At 34.6% G+C, this 18,388-nt stretch overlaps 1 protein-coding gene across 7 annotated transcripts in view; it reads left to right on the forward strand.

The window, feature by feature from the left end:
- Window positions 1–18,388, forward strand: part of LOC118002836 (ral GTPase-activating protein subunit alpha-1) — a 252,275-nt gene that overhangs the window by 129,383 nt on the left and 104,504 nt on the right. For all 7 annotated transcript variants that reach the window (XM_034993443.1, XM_034993440.1, XM_034993439.1 and 4 more), the window contains 5 exons: window positions 1,712–1,837; window positions 4,683–4,741; window positions 6,293–6,401; window positions 7,608–7,718; window positions 10,574–10,642. In XM_034993443.1, the coding sequence (XP_034849334.1) occupies window positions 1,712–1,837; window positions 4,683–4,741; window positions 6,293–6,401; window positions 7,608–7,718; window positions 10,574–10,642 (474 nt within the window). The remainder of the gene's footprint in view (window positions 1–1,711; window positions 1,838–4,682; window positions 4,742–6,292; window positions 6,402–7,607; window positions 7,719–10,573; window positions 10,643–18,388) is intronic.

Below are 18,388 nucleotides of genomic sequence, written 5' to 3' on the forward strand. Positions count from 1 at the left end.
ATGTCGGGACTGAAATGGAAAGCTGGACGACATTAGCTTATACCTGTTATTGTAAGCCATGAAACTGGATGCAGTCACCCAGTGGAAATGTTCACATAAGGGAAGAACCTGTGTTTATAGCTAGTTATTAACCCTGTTTCTCCAGTTATGCAAGAACAGCCATAACTAGCGAGAAAGACTATGAGAAAGACTGCATAGGAAAACAAGTTATTGCAGGAATCAAACCTGACACCTGGTCTCTACTGTAAGGTTAAGGTTAGTCTTTTCCTCTGGATGATGTTGGAGATACACAGTCCAGTCTTCCTCTTTGGATTCCATTTTAGATCCCGTACACATCATCATCTTTCTGTTAATGGGCGGCTCCTTTCTTCCCCTGCCAGACAGATTACAAAATAATTGATTAGGTTTTGCTTTTCTTAATTATAATCACGTTACAGTATGCTCCCATTATATCCACATACCTGAACATTCTTAGTTACCTTATCCAACTTTAAAGAAAAACCCTTAGCTAATCTCTTTTAAAATATTGGTTTTTATCAGTTTCACTTTTATAGCTAATTTTATTTTATTTATTTAAAGATTTTATTTTTCTAAGTAATCTCAGCACCCATCGTGGAGCTTGAATTTACAACCCTGAGATGAAGTCACATGCTCTACTGACTGAGCCAGCCAGGCACCCTATAGCTAATTTTAAATTGGCATGGTATCTACAAGCTTACCCTAACCCTTTTATGGGGTTGTCTTTTTATCTGCAAATCTGGATTATTTTTTAAATATGGAAATGAGTTGTTTTGTTGATAATCATAATAAAGTACTACTCCACTGCCTCTCTAATAACATTTAGGAACATAGGGAAATCCTTTTGGAGGCAGATTCTTGTTTTATGTGAATAAAAGTATTATATTTCTAGCATATTTGTTTTAGCATGTTCTAGCATTTGTTTTAGCATTTAGTATTTCTAGCAGGTATCATTAAACATATAAATTAATATTGTAGGTATTTTAGTTAATAAAGAAATATATTAGTAGGTGGGTGTTGGTGTTTGGTGGACATGCAAGAAGGTAGAAGAAGAAAAAGAAATGCTCAGTGCTGATACTTCAGAGATGGCTTAATACAGCTAAGGAGAAAAGATGAGAAGTTACCTTCATCTGCAGGCCAAGCATAAATTCTGTTTTTAGTAAGTAGTATAGGCAGTGCTTTTCTCATGTGCATAATATCAAAAACCATCTAGACTAGTGCTTGTTTCTTGAAGAGATAGTTAATGTTTTAGTCGTTAGTTACTTTATCTATCCTTAGATAGTAACAAATATAATCTAGTGACATTGAGTCATCTGCTCATTAGTACAATATGTTATGAAGTGTTGAGTTGCCTTTAAAATGAAAGTATTTATATTTTTTCTCAAAATTAGGGTAATTTTATGCTGTTAGCTAAACTATATATTATTTACAGTCAACTGTGGCTGATTTCTGCTTTTTTGCTGCTCTTAAGGAGAGCTCTGCTGTTTGTTCATTTTATTTATTGAGAATAACAGTAGTTTATGTGGAAAGTATAGGTGAAAATCTGAATGTTTTTGTATTTCCAGTTTCCTTTTTAATTTTGTCTTTTGCTCTCACTTCTCTTTCTAATATGGTTAGGTCATAAAGTAACTTTTCTGGTAATTTAATGACATAATAAAATACATCATAAAGATTTAAAAAATCTGATACCTAGGCACCAAGAGTAGAAGCACAAGTTCTTCTGGGATCTTTGGTTTGCTTTCCTAACTTATATTGTGAACTGCCTGCTCTCCATCCCAACATTCCTGATATTGCTGTGTCTCAGTTTACAGATGTTAAGGTAAGAAATCAGGTGCTAATTTTTAGTGTTTAAATGATTTTATAATAACAATGTATGATAAAATTTGTATTCTTTCTTTTCCTTTAGAAATCCACATAATTGTTAAAGAACATTAACCAGTCATACCCTTCAGACACAAGGCTAGAATGTCCATTAGGAGCATAGTCTTTTTTGTATTGATGACTTTGGAAACATTTTCTCATTACTGAATCCATTTATATATCAGTATCTTAGGATTCTTTCATTCACTCACAGACCATTTATTGAAACATCCTGTGAGGCAGATACTATGCTACCTCTAAGGCTTCTAAGATTGAAATGGCACTAAATCTGCAAATTTGACACTCTGCCTCCTAATTTCCCCATGTGATATATCAAACAATGTAATGGAATATTCTGTTTTGCTGTAGGAAACTGGAATTGGGGTGGGGAATCTATGTACCTGAAGCATAACTCTTCAAAAGTCATGCTTATATATCTTTTTTAAACTTTTGCCTTCTCTGAAAGAAATTTTTTCAATCCAGTTTTCTGGATTTCTGCATATACTTTTCATACCACCCATATTTCTCTTTACGACATTTATAACGTGTAATTACTTATTTAGTGTTTGATTTATGCTTTAGACAAACACCATAAAGTCTTATTTACTGCTGTATCCTCAGAGCTTAACATGCTGCTTGGCATCTGGTACTCCAGAAACATTTGTTAAAAAAGTGAATTTCGCTTACACATAAAATTATGTAGGTCAATGCAAATTTGCAATGGCAATTAATAACTAGAAATTGAGCTTTGGTCTTCAGAAATGTAATATCTTCGGTATCTTCTATTTTCAGAAGATCCTGAAGGTGAGGGATAGGTAATAGTTTTAATTTGCTTAGGCAGTTTTGAGTTTGCTAGGGATTAGCCTAGCTAACTACATATGATCTACATTTCAGAGTGGCCTCATTGTCTCTGGCCATTGTATAGATAGTAATGGCTGAAATGATTTAAAAAATCAAAACAAACTTTGGGGAAGGGGTATCTCCAAAATAAAAGCTAATTCTAATAATGAAGAAAGCAAAAAGCCTAAGAAAATAATGATTATTCTTAGTCAGAAAACTGAAGATTTAAGGGAAAATTACAGGCCATAGTGGTCATATTTAATTTTCACTGAAACTAGCTCTCTGTGTATTCTAAACTGCAGCCACATAGCCACATGGAACATACCATGCTGTTTTCAATTTTGTGCTTTTGAAAATGCATTTCTTTCTGCCTAAACATCCGTTATATAGACCTGTTTTCCTCTTTTTGTCTCTCTTAATCACCCAAACACAAATAATCTTAGTCTTTGACCTTGATCATTTGTCAAAATCCTGTTTACCTAAGACCGTTTTGTGAAGTCTTCTATGACTTTCCGAAGTTTACCTGTTTGTTCACATGGAACCTTTTATGTGTCCTCTTGTGTTGTGATTGTTTACAAGTCTGTCTCCCTCTCTGGAATGTAAAATTCTTGAGGATAGGTACTGCATCTTAACCATCTATTTCTTTCCAGCATTTAAGACAGGATCTATTACATAGAAAGCTCTTGGGCTTAAACAATAGATTTGTTCCAAGTACCTATTAATTGCAAGCCCGTGGGCTAGATGCTAAGTTTACAAAGATAAGTAGAAGGTACTCCTCCTAAGGAGCTTAAAATCTATGTAGCTGATAAGTGCTTTGTGAATATATGAATGAATGAATGAATGAATGAATGATTTTTTGAAAAAGGAAGTAATAGAGTCTTAATTATCAAGCCTCGTGGCATTCTTGTTTTCCTCTCCTTAGTTAGCCACTGTAGTATTTGACCCGTGTTGATATTCCTGACCTTCCTAAATCTTTTCAACTTTGACTTATGTTGCACAGACCCATCTTGATTTACTTCTTGCTTCTCTAAATATTCTAGGACTCCTTAATAAACCAGTGTTCTTTCTCTGCCTGCTAAACATAAACTTACTATAAGATCCTCTCTTTAGATAATTACTTTCTCTTTATTCTCCCTTTTGAATATTTTATTCATTTACATAATTTTAACTATTATTTAGCACTTATCCCCAAACTCACACATTATAATGTTTTACAAATTATCAAAAAAGAGGAGGCTTGCTTTTAAATAAATATTTCTCAAAGTTTTGAAAAGATACCAATACTTTTGAGCAAGTAAATCTGTTTTAATTATCTTATAGTGAACTTTTTATTAATCTTTTAATCAGGAAAAGTTCTTTTTTTGAACATATGTATTTGGTTATAGATTTCAGAAATCATTTATTTTAGTCTGTGCTGCTGTAACAAAATACTACCAAAAAAAAAAAAAAACTACTACTAACTGGGTAGCTTATAAACAGCAAAATTTATTTGTCACAGTTGTGGAGGCTGGAAGTCCAAGATCAAGGCTCCAGCAGAGTGGCATTCTGGTGAGGGCCCTCTTGCTGCTCCAGAGCTGGTCCCTTCCCTCTGTGTCTTCACAAAGTGGAAGGAACTAAGGAGTTCTTTGGTGGTCTCTTGTATAAGAGCATTAATCTCATTCATAAGGTCTCCATCCTCATGACCTAACATCATCTTTGGGAGATAGGATTTTAGCATAAGAATTTTTGGAGGGGAGACACAAATATTCAGACCATATTATTGTTTTTTTTTATTTAGCTAATTTTATGAATAATATTGGACTCTATTAATAAAGTATTCAGGTGAGAACAAAGATTGTTTTATTTCACTGTTGTATCCCTAGCACCTGGCACAGTGGTTGGGCCCATAGTAGCCATTTAATAAATACTTGAATGAATGAATGAATGAAATCTTAATCATTACAGGTATTTCCCCTTTATTTTAGGAACTCATAATCAAAACTGTATTAAGCTCGGCAAGAGATGAGCCGTCTGGTCCTGCACGGTAGGTCAGATACTCTTTTTTTTTTTTTTTTTTTAAGATTTTATTTATTTGAGAGAGACAGAGATAGCGAGAGAAAGCACAAGATGGGAGGAAAGGGAGAAGCAGGCTCCCCACTGAGCAGGGAGCCCAACACGGGGCTTGAACCCAGGACCCCGGGATCATGACCTGAGCCGAAGGCAGATGCTTAACCGAAGGCAGATGCTTAACCGACTGAGCCACCCAGGCGCCCCTGGTAGTTTTAATAGTAAATAATTTATTAGCATTAACACTATGATAAACTGAAAGAAGAGACTTAAGAATTTCTGATCCACTATGTTCAGAAAGAAAGATATTTCTTCATTGAATTATTCTGAAATTTAACATTCTACAAAATTTAATTTAAGAATGTCAGTGTCAGGACATGCCAAGTATACCAGGATACTAGAAAGAGTTGACTTTTTTAGGAGTTGAGGGAACCAGTATGTGCTTCATCAGAAGCTTATACTTGAATACACTAATGAAATTTTTACTGATCCTGATCGTCAAATAACTCCCTTCAATCTGAAACTTCAGTTGAAATAGGGAAATGAAGTTTCACAAGATGTTAGGGAATAGAAAAAATTCTACAAGTTCTGTTTCTGTTGGAAACCCTTTATATAAAGTATATGAATTTTATTTGTATTGCCAATTTGTTTTACAAAGAATTTGTAACCAGGGGCGCCTGGGTGGCTCAGTCGTTAAGCGTCTGCCTTCGGCTCAGGTCATGATCCCAGGGTCCTGGGATCAAGCCCTGCATCGGGCTCCTTGCTCCGCAGGAGGCCTGCTTCTCTCTCTCCCACTCCCCCTGCTTTTGTTCCCTCTCTTGCTGTGTCTCTGTCAAAAAATAAATTAAAAATTAAAAAAAAAGAATTTGCAGCTAGCTGTGTTAAATTTAAGAGTTATGAAAATAATATTTAGGGGCACCTGGGTGGCTCAGTCAGTTAAGTATCCGACTCTTGATTTTGGCTCAGGTCATGATCTCAGGGTTGCGAGATTGAGCCCCTTGTCAGGCTCTGTACTGGGCATGGAACCTGCTTAAGATTCCCTCTCTCTCTCCCTCTGCCTTTCCCCCCTTCTCTCAAAAAGAAGGAAGTTTTGAAAAGAAAGAAAGTAATATTTGACTTACCCCATCAGCTTCATGTTTTTGCTAAAGTTCATTCTGTGCTGTCAGTCAATAAAATCACACTCTTTCCTTTTTTGAAAGCAGGTTACATATTTGTTTGGGAAGCTTTATGGCAATATCAATTTATTAATATGGGTTTGTTAAAAAAATCCTGTGTGTTATCCCCATCTATGAGCTTGGCAGTAAATTATGTTTGAAAATTAGGCGTTGAATTTGGGGTCATGTGCTGTCCTCCTACTTTCTCTTCCTCAAGAAGAGCTAATGTACAGAGTAACAAATTGATTCACTTAAACAGTGCATGTTCATTCTAGATTGGTTGGTTGTGGGTGTTTTGGTTGTGGTGGTGGTTGCATTTCATTTAAAGGCTCATCTACTTCTGTTTATATCATTGTTGGTTGCCTTTTTTGCAGATGTGTAGCATTGTGCAGTTTAGGTATTTGGATTTGTGAAGAACTAGTCCATGAGTCTCATCATCCTCAAATCAAGGAAGCTCTGAATGTAATTTGTGTTTCCTTAAAGGTAAAAAAAACCTATTTAGTGAAATATATTAATATAGTATAGAATGCAGGACTGTTTTTCTCTGAATGTTAATTATATATTGTGTCCTTATAGAATAAACATTTAATAAATGTTTTTATTACTTTATTATTACATTATTTCTTTGATCCTGACTTTTTCCTTCAGAGCGGTCCTACTCTTGAATTTAGGATATCCTAGTGATAACCTATTTTATCTCAACTTTTTATGTCACTTAACAACATATATAGGGTTGTTTGTTTTTTTCCTAATCAGTATTTTTGTAACCTACTCTATAATCCTTAATACTTCCTGAATTCTTGAGCTGTTCAATGTTTTGGCTTTATTATTCAAGTTAAATGCTCTCTTTGTAACCAGAGTAAGATTTGTTAAAAAAATAATAACCTAATTACTTGGAGAATCTAACTGAGTAAAGTTTTTGCTTGTGAAAGTATGCATGATATTTTCGTTTAAGCCTTGTAATATAGTATCTATATAGAATTCTAAACATAAAAGGTACAAATATTACTTATTGGACAAATATTTCTGAGTATGTACTATGTTTGAGGTGGTTTGCTAGTCAGAGTGAGGGATACCAGAATAAAAAATAATCGTAAATACTAGATGCAAGAGGTTAATAATATGATGGCTGAAAAGGATTAAAATAAGAGTTTTATAAAACAGAAAGCTGAGAGAACCAAATGAGTGGTGCATATGAAATGCTAATTGAGATCAGAGGAAGCCGAGATCACTTTGACTTAAGTAATAGAGAAGACTCTGGAAAGAGGAGACAGAAGAATGGGGGAGATTTGGTCCTAGAGAGTTAAACATAACAAGTTTGAGTTTATGCCAGTGGGGAGTCATCCGAGAGCTTTAAGCATAGAGAATGTCAGCATCAGAGCAGTTCTTTAGATTAATTTGAAAGTGTCGGTATAGTAGATTGGAATGGGGAAATTAGCAGTTTACAGGCTGTTGCAGAAATCCAGGTAAGAGAAAATGGAATAAAACTTTAATGGGGACAAACATTCAAAATTAAAAATGAAGTTAATTGTGTTTTTAGAATGTGTTATGAATTTTTATTTTGTGGTTGTGTATTTATCATCTTAATATTTTAATAAACATAAATATAGAATGACCAAAAGAAACATGTATGAAATTTCAAGTTTTTCAGCAGCTAATGCATTAATGAATATTTTGTTGTTATTACAGTTTACTAATAAAACAGTAGCCCATGTAGCTTGTAACATGCTTCACATGCTGGTTCATTACGTACCTAGACTTCAGATTTACCAGCCTGATTCTCCCTTGAAAATTATTCAAGTAAGTATTTCTCATGTTTTTTGATCCTGTTAAATATAATAAATTTATCCCTATACATTTTTAACAGGCACATAAAAAAATTTAATGATCTCAAGAAATTTCCAGAGTAAATAACACTGTATGTGCATATTTTGCCTTCTTTTATTAATTTTTTTATTATTTCATAGTTTTGCATCAAATTTATTCATATACTATTCAGAGTATAATATATGTTAATTTAAAAAGCCACCTTATGGGGTTGGTTAAGCATCTGTCTTCGGCTCAGGTCATGATCTCAGGGTCCTGGGGTCAAGGCCCACATTGGGCTCTCCGCTCAGCAGGAACTCTGCTTCTCCCTCTTATTCTCCCTCTGTGCTTTCTCTCTTTCTGAAATAAATAAATAAAATTTAAAAAAACCCCACATTATAAAATATCTTTTTTTTTTATGTTACCATATCTTTTATTCTGTATACATACATACAAAAAGCAAATGACATGCATGTACAATTAAATGAATTTTCAGGTTACCAACACCAAGATTAATAAGAATATTACCAGAATTGCTTCAAAATAATCCTTCCTTTTTAAAGGATATTTTTCCTGGGTTCCAGATTCTTGGTTATTTCTTTCAGCACTGTAAAAAACTCAATTCATTGTCTTCTAATCAAAAACTAATGATGTAATCTTTTTTTTTTTTTTTTAAAGCATATATTTACACACTCACAGAGAGAAGTGTCTGGAAAGATAGGAGTAGATTTCTTTTTTTTATTTCCCTCTTTTTTTTAAGTAAACTCTACACCCAATGTGGGGCTTGAACTCACAGCCCCGAGGTCAAGAGTCATATGTTTTACCAGCTGAGTCAGCCAGGCACCCTGAGAGTAGATTTCCATATTTTTCCCCCCAACTTTACTGAGAAATAGTTGACAAACATTGTATATATTTAAAATATAGAACATAATTTGGTAATTGTGGAATGATTACCAAGGTCAAGATAATTAACACATCAATTACCTCACATAGTTAACTGTTGTTTGTTTATGGTGAGAATGCTTAAGGTCTCTTCTTAGCAACTTCCAGATATTCAGTATGATTAACTATAGTCACCATGCTATACATTAGATCCTCAGAACTTACTGTTTTTATAACTGAAAATTTATACCCTTTGACCTACATCTCCCTGTTTTCCTCTTCTCCTCCCAGCCCCTGGCCACCACATTTCTATTCTGTTTCTATGAAATCAGCATTCTTTTTTTTTTTTTTTTAAGATTCCACATATAAGTGGTACCATACAGTATTTGCCTTTCTCTGGCTTATTTCATTTATTTCACCTGGAGTAATGCCCTCCAGGTTCATCCATGTTGTCACAAATGGCAAGATTTCCTTTTTTATGGCTGAGTAATAGTATTACATTGTGTGTATATATACACACATTTTTTTGAATTCATTTATTCATTGAAGGACATTTTCATTGTTTCCATATCTTTGCCATTGTGAATAATGCTGCAATGAACATGGTGTGCAGGGATCTCTTCGAGATACTGATTTCATTTCCTTCAGATATACATCTAGGAGCAGGATTGCTGGATCATTATAGTAGTTCTTTTTTTTTTTTTTTTTTATCATATGGTAGTTCCAATTTTAATATTTTGAGGAACCTCCATACTGTTTTCCATAAAAGCTGTACCAGTTCACCTTCCCACCAACGGTATATATCAGTTTTCTCTTCTCCACCTCCTTGCCAACATCTGTTCTCTCTTACCTTTTTGAAAAAAGCCATTCTAACAGATGTGGTTTTTATTTGCATTTTCCTCATGATAAGTGATGTTGAACACCTTTTCATATACCCATTAAAATGCCATTTGGGGGCGCCTGGGTGGCTCAGTCGTTAAGCGTCACTGTCTCTCTCTGTGTCAAATAAAATCTTTAAAATAAAATAAAATAAGATTTTATTTATTTATTTGACAGAGAGAGAGGGGAACACAAGCAGGGGGAGTGGGTGAGGGAGAAGCAGGCTTCCCGCGGAGCAGGGAGCCCAATGTGGGGCTCGATCCCACGACCCTGGGATGATGACCTGAGCCGAAGGCGGACGCTTAACGACTGAGCCAGCCACCCAGGTGCCCCAAAATAAAATAAAATAAAATGCCATTTGAATGTCTTCTTTGGAAAAATGTTTATTCAGGTCCTTTGCCCATTTTTAAATTGGATTATTTGCTTTTTTGCTATTGAGTTGCATGAATTCTTCATATATTTTATGTATTAACCCCTATCCAGATACATGGTTTGTAAACATTTTCTCCATTCCATCAGTTGCCTTTTCAATGTATTGCTTCCTTTGCTGTGCAGATGCTCTTTAGTTTGATATGGTCCCACTTGTTTATTTTAGCTTTTGGTGTCTATGCTTTTGGTGTCTTATCCAAGAAATCAATGCCAAGACCAATATCAAGAATATTTTCCCTGTGCTTTCCTCTAGGGGTTTTATGGTTTCAGGTCCTTGATCCATGTCAAGTTAATTTTTGTCAATGGTGTAAAATAGAGGTCCAGTTTCATTCTCTGTCTCTGTCTCTCTCTCTCTCTCTATATATATATAGATTCCTGAATTGGGTTTGTAAGAAATCCATTTATAGTTGACAGAGTTTATATGATTTTGGTTCCTATATACATATGAGGATTGTAAATGATTGATAGTTAAGAATACTTGAAAAGCTTACCTGTTAAAAATTACTTGGAAGTAACAGTGTTAATGTATTTAGGATTTAAAAATGTACTTAGGATAAACTTTCATCAATAGATTTTTTATATCACTTTACCATTAACATTTAAGTTTTAGGATGCATCATTAATTTAACATATTTTGAACTTTTTTTCTTTGCTGACAGATTCTAATAGCCACCATTACCCATCTTTTGCCAAGTACAGAAGCTTCATCTTATGAAATGGATAAGAGGGTAATTTAAATTTTGTTTGATATTTAATGTGTTTAGTAAAATATATTTTAAAATTGCAAAGATACATATATTTATATGGTAAACATTAATTAATCTTGTGCTTAAAAATCGCTATAATACGAAATATATCTTTACATTATTTAAGTGTAACTAAATTATATTTTAGTTCAAATATCAAGTTAATCATAGTCATTTGATAAAGTCTTTGAATCTCAGGATTGTGAGGAACCTTAGAGAATATTCTGTTCATTTATAATTGTCTCACTTTATCCTACCAAATTATGGTCTTGTTAATGCCTGAAAATTAGTAATTCTGAGGAATTCATCGTTTCTGAAGGCAGCCATACATCTTTATATAATTGTTATTGGTAGAAAATAATGAAATTTCCATTAAGGAGAGTATGTATAATAGAGCTATGGCACATAGAAGAAGGCATACCCTCTGGCCACAGAAAGTTCTACAGGATTGCATTTACCTCAGTAAATTCATTGTGAGACTCCTTTAGCTATTTCAGATATTGTATTTGTCAGTCTAAAGTTTCTATTTGGTTTCTTTTCATAGTTTCCATAGATTTCCTGAATCTGCATTTCTTCATCAGTTATATCTATCTTTTCTTTTAGATTTTTAACATGTTTATCATAATTATTTTAAAGTCCTCGTCTGCTAAATTCAGTGTTTGGGTTATTGCTGAGTCTGTTTCTATTGAAATCTTTTCCTTTTGACTTATGGATTCCATTTTCCTGTTTGTTCATATGTCTGTTAGTTTTTTATTATATATTAGGCATTGTACATAACATGTTATGTACAGAGACTCTAGATCTGTGCTGCCCAGGATAGTAGCTACTAACCACACGTGACTTTAAATAAAATTAAAACTTTATATTAAAAACTTAATTTCTTATTTGTGCTAACCACATTTCAAGTGCCTAATACTCACGTGGACAAATATATACCATTCCCATCATTGCACAAAGTTCTATTAATCAAGGCTTCTCTAGATTCTGTTCATTTCCTCTGAAAATTATTTTATTCCTCTCCATTTTCACATCCCAATCTTGAATTCTGTTCTCCACATCTCAGTGTCACCATCTCTTAATCGTATGGTGTTGAAATCTCAAAAGAGCAGAGTTGTTGGAGAAAGATGAATTTCAGTTTTCATTGTGTTGCATGTAAGGAATATTGCCCAGTAAAACCACCAGTAAAGCAACTCCATACCTAAAGTAGTAAATTTGAAGCTGAAACAAAATTACTGATATCATCAGCACATGAGTAGTATTAAACTATGGGAATGTATATGATCACTTAAGGAGAAGTTACAGAGTAAGAAGAGTTATTAGCAAAGTAGAACACCTTGAAGAATAACAGAGCAGGGGTCACCAAAATAGAGACATAGGAGGCTCCTGAATTTTCTTCCTCCTATGGATGCACCAAAAATACAACTACACATGGAGCAATTCTCTCTGAGAGAAATCCAGAAATTAGTTGAATGATCCTACACATCAGGCAACTGAGAAAATACCCACATCAAAATACATAGGAAACATTCCATGAGAACCCCCAACTGCCAGGGTCTCTCTGAGGATAGAAGGGTTTAGACCATACATCTAGCACCCCAACTTTTAAGTCTTCCATGCCAGGGATGGGCTTCCAAATCACCTGGCTCTGAAAGCCAACAGGGCTTGTATTCACAAGTCCCACAGAACTACAGGAAACAAAGGAACACTTGTTTAACAGGAGTGTGAGCACCTGCTAATTGCTATTCCCCTGGGGTTCAACACAGAGGGAACAGGCATTCTTTCCCTATAAAGAATTTGACTGCATATTTTCCCAGCTGTTGCCTGAGGGTCCAGCTTCTAATCAGCCTTCATCTAGGTGCTGACTGCAGTTCTCCTGGAAGCCCATTAGAACCAGTGGGCACTTCCCCTGTATTCTCCCTCCATCTGGCTCCAACAATAAAACTAGGTCTCTAGCTTTTCCCTAGAAGGAACTTGTCAACACTAGGTGAGTAGCTCCCAAATCACCTAGTTCTGGGAGCGGACAGAACTTGGCATTCATGAATTCTCTAGAAACACACAAAACAGTGGTGGTTGTATTTGCACCAGCACTCCCAGCCACTGTTTCCTCTGGCTTAGCACAGAATGAGTAAGCAAAAATAGCCAGCTCTGTTTCTCTGTTAGGGGCTAGACTGCATAGCTAATATCCCAACTTCCCTGCTGTTCCTGAAACCTTCCAGTTAGCCGCATCAGGGAGCCAAAGGGGTAGGCAATTAGTAGTACTTCAGGAACCTGAATAGGTATATTGGCGTTTCCCACCCTTTTAGGACACAGCTTGGATAGTCACAGAGGTTTGAGGGACAGCTAAGAGCTTGAACCAGGCTGCTATTTTACCTTTTCCAATTAATAAGTATCTTGTAGGAAGACACTTTGAAACTATATAAGTATCTATTATTCCTTAAACCTTTACTAAGTAGTTTTGCTAGCCATTGATAACTCTTATCAGAATTAAATGTTGTTATGATAGTTCCAAATGGTGATTTCCTAATTCTGTCATTACTTTTACATTCATTAGTTAGTTTTCTGTGATAAGGAAGAGTTTTCTCTTACCCCTCTCCATCTTACCAGTGTGGGATCATGATTCTTATTTTATGCAATGGATTATAATCCTTAGCTTTTTTACTATCATTATTTCGAAGCTCAAAATGTTCCAGATTTAGCCAGTGGGAATGCCCTTTAAATTGGCTTCTTTGTCCTTTTTGTTATGTTCTCCTCATGGTTCTTTCAGTATATCCTTAAATTCTGTCACCACAGAATTTTTCAGACTCATCTTGTATTTTCCCTGCCCCCGTACTGGAATTAGCCATTTCCCCAAGTAACTCTGGTTCCGTTGAGTGGAAAGAGTATTCTCAAATAAAGATCTAGGAACTAGGTGTTTACATTGTCATTGGGTTGTGTGTGTGTGTAGGTGTGTGTGTGTGTGTTTAGGCCCTCTCACCAGATAGAGCAAAAAAATAAATAATATACACAAATATATAATATGTATTTTATGTATATATGTAATATATGTGTATCTGTATTTCTTTGTGTGTATTAAAACACCATGAGTTTACCTTGACACCTCTGATTCCAGCCCAGCACCACAAGGTTCAGTCTGTCCTCCCCCTTTACATATTTGTAACTACCTGCCCTAATAATGAGAACCTAGCTCCCATTATCCACAGCTATCCACAGTATATTTACTTTGTGCAGTGTTAGAAAAATAAAAGCAGTTTCAGAATATATTTATGCCTATATATAATTACCAAGAGAGTATATAGTTCAAAAGCTGTGTTTAAAAGTTATTTAGGTTACTGCTCCCTCCCCTTAGTCTCACTTCAGTGTGGTTATAGAATTCATTTGAAATACAGTTCAGGTTATTTTTTTCAGTTTGTATTCCTAAATTTTAGTGTTTTCTCCCTGTTGTTTTTATTTGTTTTTTTAGTTTATGCTTTATCTATTCTTTGTTTATTTCTGCACAAATGAGCAGATACATTTATGTTTTTTTCCACCTTGTTTGTTAAGAAATGTCATATTCTAGATATTCTTTGGTACTTTAGATTTTTTACTTACAGGATATCCTGGAAATTCACAATACATCCATAATGATCTTCCTTGTTCTTTTTTACAGCTATATAGTATTATTACTCCATTGTGTGAATGTATTGTAGTTTATTCAACTCAGTCTCCTATGTATGGACATAGAGTGTTTTTTCAGAATTTTGTAATTGCAAAGAATGCTGCAGTGACTACCTTTATGCCTGTATATTTTTACGTAATTGGAATGTGTCTTCAGGGTGTATTCCTAGAAGTGGAATTGCTGGGTCAGAAGGTAAACAGATAGGTAATTTTGTTAAATATTGGCATTCCCAGAAGCAAATTGTGAGTGTGTTTGCCCAGAGTCTCAACCACACAGTGTGTCTTATTTGGAAATTTTTGCCAATGTGATGGGGGAACAAGGGCATCTCACTGTACTTTTCATTTACCTTTCTCTTTTAATAAGTGAAGTTGAATATCCTATTTACTAATGCCTAATTTTTAATTTCATTTTTTTGAATTGTCTATTCATATCCTCTTCCTTTTCTTTTTTAAAGATTTATTTATTATTTTAGTAATCTCTACACCCAACATGGGGCTTGAACTCACAACCCCAAGATCAAGAGTCACATGCTCTACCAATTGAGCCAAGCCAGGCGCCCCATCTATTCATATCTTCTTATATTTTCTGTCAGATTTTAGTGTTTTCCCTTCAAATTTTATGTACTAGGGATATCTTAACTGTCCTATATGTTACAAATATTTTCTTTTCTTCCCTCCCCATTTGTCTTTTGCTTTTGTTTATGGTGGACTTTTGTTATTGTTTCTTGTGGGGGGATCATGGAAAACATTAATTTTTATGTAGTCGATTTATTTTTCATTGTCTGAATTTTCAGTCATAGAAAGCCTTTCTCTGTACCTAGATAAAGAGGAATTCACCCATGTTTTCTTCTAGTGCTTGTATAATTTCATTTTTTACATTTTTATCCCTCATCCATTTGAAGTTTATTCTGTATGTTTTGAGACGCAGATACCATTTTTGTTGTTTTTCCAAATGAATAACCAGATTAAAAAGTTCTATTTTGCCCTTTAGTGAATAGTCAATTTCTGAAATTACTTGGGTCTGTTTCTTAAGATTCTGTACTATCAGTTCTCAGACTCTTTTGGTGACAAGGTCTCTTTAATACTGTTAAGTATTATTGAAGATCTCAAATGACTTTTGTTCATATGGATTATATAGGCATACCTTGGAGGCTTGGTTTTGGTTTCAGACTACCACAGTAAAGTGAATAACTCAGTAAAGCAAGGCAAATGAATTTTTTGGTTTCTCAATGCATATGCATATAGAAGTTAGTTTAAACTACACTATAGTCTATTAAGTGTGCAATAGCAATATGTCCCCCCAAAACAGTGTATATACTTTAATTTAAAAATACTTTATTGTTAAAAATATGCTAGCCATCATCTTAGGTTTCAGTGAATTGTAATCTTTTTTGCTAGTGTGGAGGGTCCTGCCTTAGTGTTGATGGTTGCTCAGGGTGATTGCTGCAGGTTGGGGTGGTTGTGGCAATTTCTGAACATAAGACAATGAAGTTTGCCACATTGATTGACTCTCTTTTTTCCCACAGTTTCTCTGTAGCATACAATGCTGTTTGATAGCATTTTACCCATAGTATAGAACTTCTTTCAGAGTTGGAGTGAGTGCTTTCAAACACTTTTATCAACTATGTTTATGTAATATTCTAAATCCTTTGTTGTAATTTCAACAGTCTTCACAGCATCTTCACCAGGAGTAGATTTCATCTCAAGAAGCCACTTTTCTTTGCTCATTCGTAAGAAGCAACTCCTTATTCATTAAAGTTTGATCATGAAGATTGTAGCAATTCAGTCACATCTGCAGGCTCCAGTTGTAGTTCTCTTGCTATTTCTACCAATTCTGTAGTTACTTCCTCCACTGAAATCTTCAACTCCTCAAAGTCATCCATGAGGTTTGGAATCACTTACTTCTTCCAAACTCTCATTAATGTTGGTATTTCTGATCTTTTCCCATGAATCATGAATGTTCTTTATGACATCTAGAGTGGTGAATCCTTTCCAGAAGGTTTTCAATTCACTTTAACCAGATTCTTCGGACAAATCACTATCTATGGCAGCTGTAGCCTTCTGAAATGTATTTCTTTAACAATAAGACTTGAAATCAAAATTTCTCCCTAATCTATGGGCTGCAGAATGGATGTTGTGTTAGCAGGTATGAAAACAACGTTAATCTCATTGTGCATCTCCATCAAAGCTCTTGGACTTAAAATATTCAGTAAACCATGTTGTAAACAGATGTGCTGTCATCCAGGCTTTGTTGTTCCATGTATAGAGCACAGGCAGAATAGATTTAGCAAAATTCTTAAGGGCCCTGGGATTTTTGGAATGGTAAATGAACACTGGCTTCAACTAAAGTCACTAGCTGCATTAGCTCCTACCAAAAGAGACAGCCTGTCCATTGAAGCTTTGAAGCCAGGCATTGACTTCTCTCTAGCTATGAAAGTCTTAGATGGCATTTTTGAATAGAAGGCTATTTTGTGTACATTGAAAATCTGTTGTTTAGTGTAGCTAATCTTCTGGATAACTTGCTGCAGCCTCTGTATCAGCATTTGCTACTTCACCTTGTACTTTTATGTTATGGAGATGGCTTCTTTCCTTAAACCTCACAAATCATTCTTTTCTAGCTTCCAACTTCTCTTCTGTAGCTTCCTCATCTCTCTCAGCCTTCATAGAATTTAAGAGAGTTAGGGCCTTCCTGTGGATTAGGCTTTGACTTAAGGGAGTTTTACAGCTGGTTTGATCTTCCATCCAGACCAGAGAACTTTCTCTGTATCAGCTGTTTTGCTTTCTCAACATTCATGTTTATTGGAGTAGCACTTTTACTTTCCTTCAAAGCTTTTCTTTGTATTCACAGCTTGGCTGTTTGGCACAAGAAACCTAGTTTTCAGTCTGTCTTGACTTTCGACATGACATGCCTTCCTCACTAGACTTAATTTCTAGCTTTTGATTAAAGTGAGAGTCATGTGACTCTTCCTTTCACTGGAACACTTAGAGGCCTAATTTCAGTATTGTTGTGTCTCAAGGAATAGGGAGGCCTGAGGAGCGGGAAGAGAGATGGGGGAACGGCTGGTCAGTGGAGCAGTCAGAACACGTTTGCTGATTAAGTTTGCTGTCTTATAAGGACATGGTTTGTGGCACCCCCAAACAATTACAGTAATAATATCAAAGATCACAGATCACCATAACAAATATAGTAATCATGAAAAGTTAGAAATATTGTGAGAATTACCAAAATGTGACACAGAGACATGAAGTGAACAAATGTGGTCAGAAAATGGTGCTGATAGACTTGCTCAACACAGGATTGCTAGAAACCTTCAATTTATAAAAAATGCAGTATCTGTGAAGTGAAGCACAATAAAATGAAGTATGCCGGTCTTTTATCCACTCGATCTGTCTTATACTGAGAGTGGTATGTTAAAGTCTCCTTAATGTTTCTGTATTTCCTTGGCATCTGTTGTAGTTTTTGCTTTGTAAAGATAGTCACTATGTTATTTGATATATTGATATTCATAAATGTTTTATCTTTATTTTGAACATTTTGAATTGCAACTTTTAACATTAATTCTTTTTGGTTTAATTGTAATTTGCATATTGCATTTTCTGTGTTTCTTTATCTACATGATATATTTCCTTTGTTCTTTTATTTTTTAAGTTCCTTTTGGTATTCAGAAAATTTTATACTTTGTTCTTTTACTTTTCTGTGTATAGCTTTTTAAAATGTCTTTATTCCCTTGCTTTCTTAATTAAGCTCTTATTTTTTAATACATCTTTTATGTGGTTTGTGATTATTTAATGGTATCCTTTCTCTCCTATCTATTGTCTATACGTTAATAAATGAACTTATTTTATTTTTACTCTTTCGCCTCCATTTTTAGTTACTTTATTTCTACATATAACATATAGCATATGTCATTTAATAAATGATTCTTCCCCCTCATCTCTACCTTCCTTCCTTCCTTCCTTCCTTTCTTTCTTTTCTTTTCTTCCTTCCTTCCTTCCTTTCTTTTCTTTTCTTTTCTTTCTTTCTTTCTTTCTTTCTTTCTTTCTTTCTTTCTTTCTTTCTTTCTTTCTTTCTTT

This window comes from Mirounga leonina, unplaced genomic scaffold (genome assembly GCF_011800145.1).
Source record: "Mirounga leonina isolate KUSES-001 unplaced genomic scaffold, KU_Mleo_1.0 Mir_83, whole genome shotgun sequence".
Classification (NCBI taxonomy): Eukaryota; Metazoa; Chordata; class Mammalia; order Carnivora; family Phocidae; genus Mirounga; species Mirounga leonina.